This window comes from Galeopterus variegatus, unplaced genomic scaffold (genome assembly GCF_000696425.1).
Source record: "Galeopterus variegatus unplaced genomic scaffold, G_variegatus-3.0.2 Scaffold2574, whole genome shotgun sequence".
In the NCBI taxonomy this organism is placed as follows: Eukaryota; Metazoa; Chordata; class Mammalia; order Dermoptera; family Cynocephalidae; genus Galeopterus; species Galeopterus variegatus.
Window position 1 is genome coordinate 43,910 of NW_007728685.1, and position 9,469 is coordinate 53,378.

At 39.4% G+C, this 9,469-nt stretch overlaps 1 protein-coding gene across 1 annotated transcript in view; it reads right to left on the bottom strand.

The window, feature by feature from the left end:
* The window catches only part of LOC103598340 (tryptophan--tRNA ligase, cytoplasmic), a 37,299-nt gene that overhangs the window by 18,917 nt on the left and 8,913 nt on the right, over positions 1 to 9,469 (bottom strand). Inside the window, exons 3-4 of the mRNA XM_008582337.1 lie at positions 7,488 to 7,701; positions 840 to 870 (exon numbers count right to left, since the gene is read on the bottom strand). Coding sequence (XP_008580559.1) covers positions 840 to 870; positions 7,488 to 7,701 — 245 coding nt within the window. The remainder of the gene's footprint in view (positions 1 to 839; positions 871 to 7,487; positions 7,702 to 9,469) is intronic.

Here is a 9,469-nt window from a genome sequence, read left to right on the forward strand (position 1 = left end):
TTTTTTTTTTTTTTTTTTTTTTAAAGATGACCGGTAAGGAGATCTTAACCCTTGACTTGGTGTTGTCAGCACCACGCTCAGCCAGTGAGCGGCCGGGCTGTATGTGGGATCCGCACCCTCGGGGGGGGCGCTGCCGGGCTCCCAAGCGGCGCACTGTAGCAGTGCGCCACCGGGCCGGCCCCTTTCTTTTTTCTTTTTGTCATGACCGGTAATGGGATCGCAACCCTCGGCGTTGTGCCCGCACCGCACTCAGCCAGTGAGCGGACCGGTCTCTATATGGGATCCAAACCCTCGGTGGGAGCGCCGCCGCACTCCCAAGCGCCGCACTCTACCGAGTGCACCACCGGGCCGGCCCATGAAGTCTTATTTTTCTAACACACACTTCTTGGTAATCATCTGGGATGAAGTCCAAGACCTCACAATCCTAAAATCAAGGATTTTCAGAATGAAATATTTTGGACTATAAATGGCCAATTAAAAAAATTAGGTTGTGACGGAATTGTATAACCAATGAGTCTTTTCTTTGTGAGGAAAAATGTACATTGAAAATGATGTTTCCTGCTTATACCAAACTTATGTTTCGGTAAACATAAGTAAGAAGGCAATAGTTGCGTCTTCATGATGACAACATTACTTAATCCTTTCTATGTATACACACAGCTTTCCTCTTTCAAAATTATTGGTAAATAAAACCGATAAACCAGATCATAACATTTAATAAAGGAAGAAAAACATTTACCAGGCCATAAGGCCATTTCAGATGTTTCAGGTCTAGCTGTAGTCATATGACTTCTGCCTGCCACGTTCTTACCAAAAGGCAGCCACGCGTTTTCTCTTACCCCATGTACTCGAGGTCAGAGAAGATGAAAGGTGGTTGTTTTAAAAGGATAAGAAGTGCAGGTTTGGAATAATGTGTTTAAAAGATAGATGTGGTTGGGTGGCCACTAGGACTCTTGGAATTCTTCCAAACATCAATGCTGATACACTGCATGCTTTACATACTTCCTGGGGTGTCGCCAGGCCAACAACACACTATCCTTTCTAGGATCACCCAGCCCTGAGACTCTGGAGACCTGGACCAGGAAAATCGCAGGGTTCCACACAGTCCTCATGTAGATGGGAGGAATGCCCTCTGGGATTTCAGAGGTGAAGTGCCAGAGGTGAGTTCAGAGGTGAAGTGCCCAGCTGGAGGTCTGATTTGGGTCCCTTCAGCAAGGCTGGGACTGGGTGAATTCATCTGTGGGTCATTCTAGTTGTTCTTCCTTCGAGGACTGGGGCACAGATAGTGCACATGAGGGTCTTCCTTGCTGGGTATGCAGCAGAATTACCTGTTTCCAAATTACAGCTGCTGGGGTCCCATCCAGAGATTCTGATTCAGTGGGTCTGAGGTGATGTCTGGGAATTCGTATTTTTAAAAAGCTTCCTTGGGCTGGCTGGTTAGCTCAGTTGGTTAGAGCATGGTGTTATTAAAAGCTCTCCAAGGGATTCCAATGTTCAGCAGGGTGTGAAACTGACACGCTACGGAGTGAATGTTCTGTGTTTCTGGACAAAGTATCCCAAAATAAAAGAGGAATAGCCACCGTTTCCAGAGGTCTGGGTAGGAGAGTCCACAAAACAATATTCTAAAAGTGACTCCTGCTTACACCCCAAGCCAAGGGTCCGCAGTGCTCGTCTCCATGCTGATAGGATCATGGGTGCACTGGTTTTTGTGCTTAGTTTTTTTTTTTAAATTATTTTTTAATCTTTTTTATTTGTGTGCTTAGTTTTTTTTTTTAAAAGGATGACCGGTAAGGGGATCTTAACCCTTGGCTTGGTGTTGTCAGCACCATGCTCAGCCAGTGAGCGAACTGGCCATCCCTATATGGGATCCGAACCCGTGGCCTTGGTGTTATAAGCACCACACTCTCCTGAGTGAGCCACGGGCCGGCCCTATTTTTTTTTTTTTTTTAATGTGTGCTTAGTTTTGAATACTGCTTTTGAACTTTTTTTTTTTTTTTTTTTTGTGGCTGGCCACAGGGATCTTGGTGTTACCAGTACCACGTTCTAATCAACTGAGCTAACCAGCCAGCTGATTACTGCTTTTGAAATTAAGAAAGAAAAAAACCTTAACTTTGGAAGAAAAGAGTCCTTCTTTTGGTTCTTACAACTAACCAGATTAAACTTTTATGAATCTATAGAAGAGAAACAAAAATGCAGCTGTCATATGTGCTGCTTTTCATGTGTTTATAGGAAGCACCTGAGAACTCACTATGTGCTAGGTCCTAGCCCCCCCCCCCCCCCCCCCCCTGTGCAGAAATTTACTGAGGCTCCAATTCTGAGCTCACCTTTTGGGAGGATGATTTCCAGCAGGGAATCACTCAGCTGTTGAGGGAACACAGTCAACTACCCAGCATTTGCAGCCTGACGGTATATGGTGGATCTCATTTAATCCCCAGTTTTACAGATGAGGCAGAGGGGCATTTGAGAGTGGGCAAAAGCCTCAAGTCCTATGCTTCCCTAAGTCAAGAGCCTACAGGATTATTATTCTAAAGTAAATAAAATAAGTCACAAGGGCAGTGAGAACTGTAAACTCCTAAGACAAACTCTGATTTAAGATCAACAAAATTTGGTAAACCTTGAGCTAAAGTAACTATGAAAAAAAAAAAAAAGAGAGAGAAGACTCAAATTACCAAAATTAGGAATGTAAGAAGGAACATTACTACTGAATCTACAGGAATAAAAAGGACTATAACAATTGCATATCAACAAATTAGATAACCTTGATGAAACAGACAAATGCCTAGAGAGAGACAAACTACTGATAGTGACCTATGAAGCAATAGGACATCTGAATAAATCTATAATAAGCAAAAAGATTAAATTAGTAATCAAAAACCTTCCCACAAAGAAAAGCCCAAGACCAGATGGCTTCACTGGTGAATTCTGTCAAGTGCTCAAAAAAGAACACACTCTTCCAAAAAAATTGAAGAGGGGATACTTCCCAACTCATTCTATGGGGCCAGTATTACCCTGATACCAAAACCAGACCAAGACATAAAAAGAAAACTATAGACCAATATCCCTTATGAATATAGTCATAAAACTCCTCAACAACTCACAAGCCAAATCCAGCAACAGATAAAAGGGGTTATATATCATGATCAAATGAGATTTGTTTCAGGAATGCAAGGTTGACTCAAATACAAAAATCCATTAACGTGGTATACCATGTTAATAGACTAGAGGACAAAACCCACATAATCTCAATAGAAAATAGAAAAAGCATTTAATAAAAGCCAACATCAATTCATAATAAAAACACTAGACAAACTAGGAATAGAAGGAAACTTCCTCAACATGATGAAGGGCATTTATAGAAAACCCACAGCTAACATTATACTAAATGGTGAAAGACTAAAAGCTTTCCCTCTAAGATCAGGAATAAGACAAGAATACCCACATTCACCGCTGCTATTCGATATTGTACTAGAAGTTTTAGTCAGAGAAATTAGGCAAGAAAAAGAGATCCAAATTGGAAAGGAAGAAGTAAAATTGTCTTTATTTGCAGGTGACATAATCTTCTGTATAAGAAAATCCTATAGAATCCACAAAAAAAGAAAAACTATTAGTGCTAATAAATGAAATTCAGCAAAGTTTCAGGATACAAGATCAACATACAAAAATCAGTTGTATTTCTTTATAGCAGCAATGAACAATCTGAAAATAAAATTAAGAAAATACATTTACAATAGCATCAAAAAGATAAAATCCTTAGGAATAAATCTAACCAAAGTGCAAGACTTGCACACTGAAAACTACAAAACATCACTGAAAGAAATTTAAGACCTAAGTGGAAAGACACCCCATGTTCATGGATTGGAAGATTTACTATTTTTTTTCCCCCCTTTTTGTCTTTTTTCGTGACCGGCAACGGATCGCAACCGGCAACGGATCGCAACCCTCAGTGTCGCGCCTGTACCGGACTGGGACCGGCAACGGGATCGCAACCCTCGGTGTTGCACCCACACCTCACTCAGCCAGTGAGCGGCCGGTCTGTATGTGGGATCCGAACCCTCGGCGGGAGCACCGCCGCATTCCCAAGCAGCGCACTGTAGCAGGGCGCCACCGGGCCAGCCCAAGATTTACTATTTTAAGATAGTAATATTCTCCAAACTAATTAATCTATAGATTCAGTACAATTCCTACCAAAATACAAGCTGCCTTTTTTTTTGTTGTTGCAGAAATGGAAAAGCTTATCCAAAAATTCATATGGTAATGCAAGAGACCCAGAATATCAAAACAATCTTGAAAAAGAACAAAGACAGAGGACTCACATTTTCTAACTTTAAAACTTACTGTAAAGAAAGCTACAGTAATCAAGACTATGTAGTACTAGCATAAGGACAGCCACATAGATCAGTGGCATAGAATTGAAAGTCTAGAATTAAACCCTTAAATAGACGGTCAATTGATTTTCAACAAAGATGCCAAGAAAATTCAACAGGGAAAGAAAGTCTTTTTAAAAAATGGTGCTGTGCCAACTGGATATCCACATGCAAAAGAATGAAGTAAATCAACTCAAAAAGGATCGGGGCAAAAAAACAAGATCAGAGATCTAAATGTAAGAGCTAAAACTGCAACATACTTAGAAGAAAACATAAGTGTAAATCTTCATGACCTTGGATTAGGCAATGATTTCTTTTTTCTTTTCTTTTAATTTTTATTTTTTAAGCAATGATTTCTTAGAGATGACACCAAAAGCACAGCAATCAAAGAAAAAACAAACTGGACTTCATCAAAATTAAAAACTTTTGCACTTCAAAGGAAACTACTAATAAAGTGAAAAGACAACCTATAAAATGAGAACAAATATTTGCAAGTCATATATTGATAAGAAACTAGTATCTAGAATATATAAAAAACCATTATAACTCAACAATAAAAAGACAAACAGCCCAATTAAAAAGTGGGTTGAATGAAAGTGGGTTGAATTAAAGGCTCTGAACAGACATTTCTCCAAAGAAGATATAAAAATAGCCAGTAAACACATGAAAAGATGCTCAACATTACTGGTCATTAGGGAAATACAAATCTAAACTACCGTGAGATACCACTTCACACCCACTAGGATGGCTATAAAACAATACCTCGGAAAATAACAAGTGTTGGTGAGGATGTGGAGAAATTAGAACTCTTGTACATCACTGATGGGAATGTAAAATGGTGCAGTCGCTGTGGAAAACATTTTGTCAGTTCCTCAAAAAGTTAAACAGAATTACCATATAAGTCATCAATTCTACTCCCAGCTTATACCCAAGAAAACTGAAAACATATGTCCACCCAAACACTTGTACACAAGCGTTAAGGGCAGCATTACTGGTAATCAAAAAGTGATGATAAGCCAAATGTTCATCAACTAATGAATGGACAAACAAAATGTGGGGTATATCCATTCTATGAAATGTTATTTGGCCATAAAAAGAAATGAAGTAATGATACGTGCTACAACATGGAGGAACTTTGAAAGCATTATGCTAAGTAAAAGATGCCAGACGCAAAAGGCCACATGTTGTATAATCCCAAGTATGTGAAATGCCCAGCATAGGCAAATCCAGAGACAGAAAGCAGATTAGTGGTTGCCAGCAGCTGGGGGAGGGAGAAACGGGGAATGACTGCTAATGGGTAGGGGTTTCTTTTTAGGGTGATGAAAATGTTCTGGAATTAGGCTCTATTCTGGAAATGTTCTGGAAAATGTTCTAGTCATGATGGTTACACAACCTTGTGAATATACTAAAAAACCTGCTAAATTGTATATACTTTAATAAGGTGAGTTTTATGATATGTGAATTAAATCTCAATTAAGGAAAACACTTTGATTACACTCTGCTCAGAAGGTGGGCTAAGCAGGGCCTGGAGTTCTCTGCAGGTAGAACTGAAGTATTCAGGAAGACTGCTGGGTTCTATCCTGGGTGTGCTCTACCGTAACCATGAAGAACAAGCAGAACAACCTCAGATCATAAATTCCATGAACACGGCCTTGAAAATGAGCCTCTCCAAACCCAGGTAATCTGTGGGGTGGGAGCAGCAGAACCCCTTTTGGAACTTGCTCATTTCTTGATGTTATCTGCATGGAATTTATGGTCTGAGACAGGGATATCCTGTTCCATGCATTCTCCAAACTAATTAATCTATAGATTCAGTACAATTCCTACCAAAATACAAGCTGCCTTTTTTTTTGTTGTCGGGCCGGCCCTTTATTTTTATTTTTTAAATTTATTTATTTATTTTTTTGTCTTTTGTCTTTTTTCCGTGTCCGGCAACGGATCGCAACCCTCAGTGTTGCCCCCGTACCGGACCAGGGACAGGCAACGGGATCGCAACCCTCGGTGCTGCTCCCGCGCCCCGCTCAGCCAGTGAGCGGGAACCGGTCCGCATGTGGGATCCGAACCCTCGGACGGGAGCGCCGCCACGCTTCCCAAGCGGCGCACTATCCAGTGGGCCACCGGGCCGGCCTTATTTTTAAATTTTTTGATAGCTGGCCAATATGGGGATCTGAACCCTTGACCTTGGTGTTGTCAGCATCATACTACCAACTGAGCTAACCAGCCAGCCTCTTCATGAACTTTTTGAAGACCTCTCGTATATGTATGTGTGTGCGTATGCGTGTGCATGTGTGTGTATAGGTGTTTATTAAGGTATAATTTATATTCATTAACCATCATGATTTTTCATATTCTTTAATTGTTGAACTGCATTAATGTCTGTTCTCAAGTGAATTTTTCCTCATTGATAGCCTACACTTAAATCATGGAAAATGGCTTTAAGGTATAATTTATATTCATTAACCACCATGATTTTTCATATTCTTTAATTGTTGAACTGCATTAATATCTGTTCTCAAGTGAATTTTTCCTCATTGATAGCCTACACTTAAATCATGGAAAATGGCTTTGACTTAGATAAAAACATTTTAGTTCTGTTTTTTCTTTGATGATTATCAATGATCTTAGAGAATGCACTTTTTAATTGAATGGGAGCAGTCTTTTCTGAGCAGGAAGACTCTCAAGGAAGAGCTTGACAGTGAGGACTTGCTATCTGTGAGAAGTCACCCTTCTTAAGATGACTTCCAGCCTTTTAGGTCCATAATCAATATCCCTGAAGTCACTGACTGACTTGTAACCACTAAATGAAAAGCAATTTAAATGACTGCAAAGATCTCCATCTCAACAGACCGACCTTTCCCAAGTTCTGAATTGCTCAAAAAAAGGGAAAAGCTTCTACTAAAGATCATTATTTTAAAATAAATTTTATATTGGCATTTTTATTTAAATATAATCCTTTGGGAATATAATGCACAACCAAAATATTTCATGATCTATTTTTTTCTTGGCACTAAAGCTTCACTGGATTTATTATTAATTCAAAATTTAAAAACATCAATAGAATAACTCAATGGAATAACTTCTTAAAGTTGAGGTTTTTCCTGGGGAAGAAAGCAGAAGACGTACCAATGAGCTTGTCATAGTCAATGCCTTTTGCGCTGCTAGTCTGCACTGTCCATGGGTCCACAAAATCCACTTCAGGTTCTATAGCATTTGGGTCACTATTACTCCCAGGTGCTGGGTTCTCTGGAGGGCAGTTAGCCTTGTAATCCTCCCCCATGGCAGCTTTGTAGCTCATTTTTAATGATAGCAACGTCTTTACTGCAGAATCAATTTCATCCTGAAGAAAGGAAATAAAAGTGAGGGCTATACATTAACAATAGCTAAATTTTGCTAAATGCCTGTTATATGCCAGGTATTGTGCTAAATGCTTCCATATACTTAACCTTGTTTAGTCTGACAAAGACCCTATGAGGTAGGCATCATTTTCACTGTCCTTTTCCAGCTGAAGCATTTGAGACTCAGAGGTGAAGAAGCTTGTACACAGACACACAACAAGTCATGGGCTAGAATGTATTTTATTTTTATCTGTTATTCTAGTGGTATGGATTTCTACCACAAACGCTATGGGACAATAGTAGTGACACAATATACACTGTTATTTATGAAAAGATTAATATGCTAAAGTTTTCTCAAACATCACTGATGCCAGAGAACATGCGCGATGAGCTCCCTTAACCGTGTATACTGAGTTCTACACTGGAACTTGTTTTTACATTCCACACATGGTGCGGAACTTAACCAATGATGCCACTAAGGATAGTAATGGCAACTCAAATAGATATTATTAAAACAGATAAAAGGAGGGAAAAAAATGTAGGCTTTCAGATTATAAATTAAGGAGAGATTCACTGGGAATCAGTTATACCATTACATTTTGGGGTCTTATCAAGCAAGCTATCTGAAGTGTTTGTACATTTATGTTTTAAAATAAACATAAGAAAAACAAATACAAAATGTATCCATGGGTACTTTAGAAATCTGTTAAAGACCTTCTCTCCCAGGAGCCCATACTGGCCACCCCTGGAAGGCTGGTATTTAAAAGAGCAGGCCTAATTAAGCCCATTAGTCATGTTATGCCCTAAAGCTCTACTCCAGTAATTGGCCTTGCTGGATTAGATCACAAACAAGGAATATACACAGTCCAATTTGCTTGACAAGGGAAATACAAACATTTCCATTTAGAGCTTACACAGAATGTGCTTAAACTGGGTTTCCCAAAGGAGAACCATCACAACACCATTCAGAGAGAACTGTTCCATCAGGTATAGCACTTGAGCCACAGAGAACCATTATTCTAGGGTGATCTATTTTGAACTATAACGTTATCTGGGATTAATCATTAAAATAAGTCAGATTTGTGGAATCAATAACCTCATGAATATAACTCATATAACAGATAAGATGTTTGCCCAGGTTAGATAGGGGAGTATATTTCACTCATCTCATTTCCGTACTGCCTAGGTTCAGTGTTTCCAACAAAATAAATGTTTAGTAAGTATAATCTATCGAATTATCTATGGAAGACTTACCTTGCTTTGAAATACACTGTAGTCAATATCCTTTAATCACTAGCTGTGTTGACATTTTATACTCTAACTGGTCTAATTCTGCTTGCAACCAGGATACTCTTTGAAAGTCAAACATTTAAACAATGTCCCTGCTCAAGGACCATCTGAAATCAGGAAAGGGACTGAGATAGACAAGCAGGTTCACCTTGTCTGTTTTCTTGTTCTCAATCTAACATGCACCAGGACACTGAAGCAGAATTTGAAAGCTGATGTTCTGAAAAAAGCTAGACACAAAAGACTATATGCTACCTGATTATACAGCATTCAAACACAGTCTGAACTGATCCATGGTGGCAGGAGTCAGGATCAATTGAAGTGGTCTGAAGACAGCTGATAACACCAAGGCCACAGGTTCAGATCCTATATATGGATGGCTGGTTCGCTCACTAGCTGAGCGTGGTGCTGAGAACACCAAGTCAAGGGTTGAGATCCCCTTACCGGTCATCTTTAAAAAAAAAAAAAAAAAAAAAAAAAAAA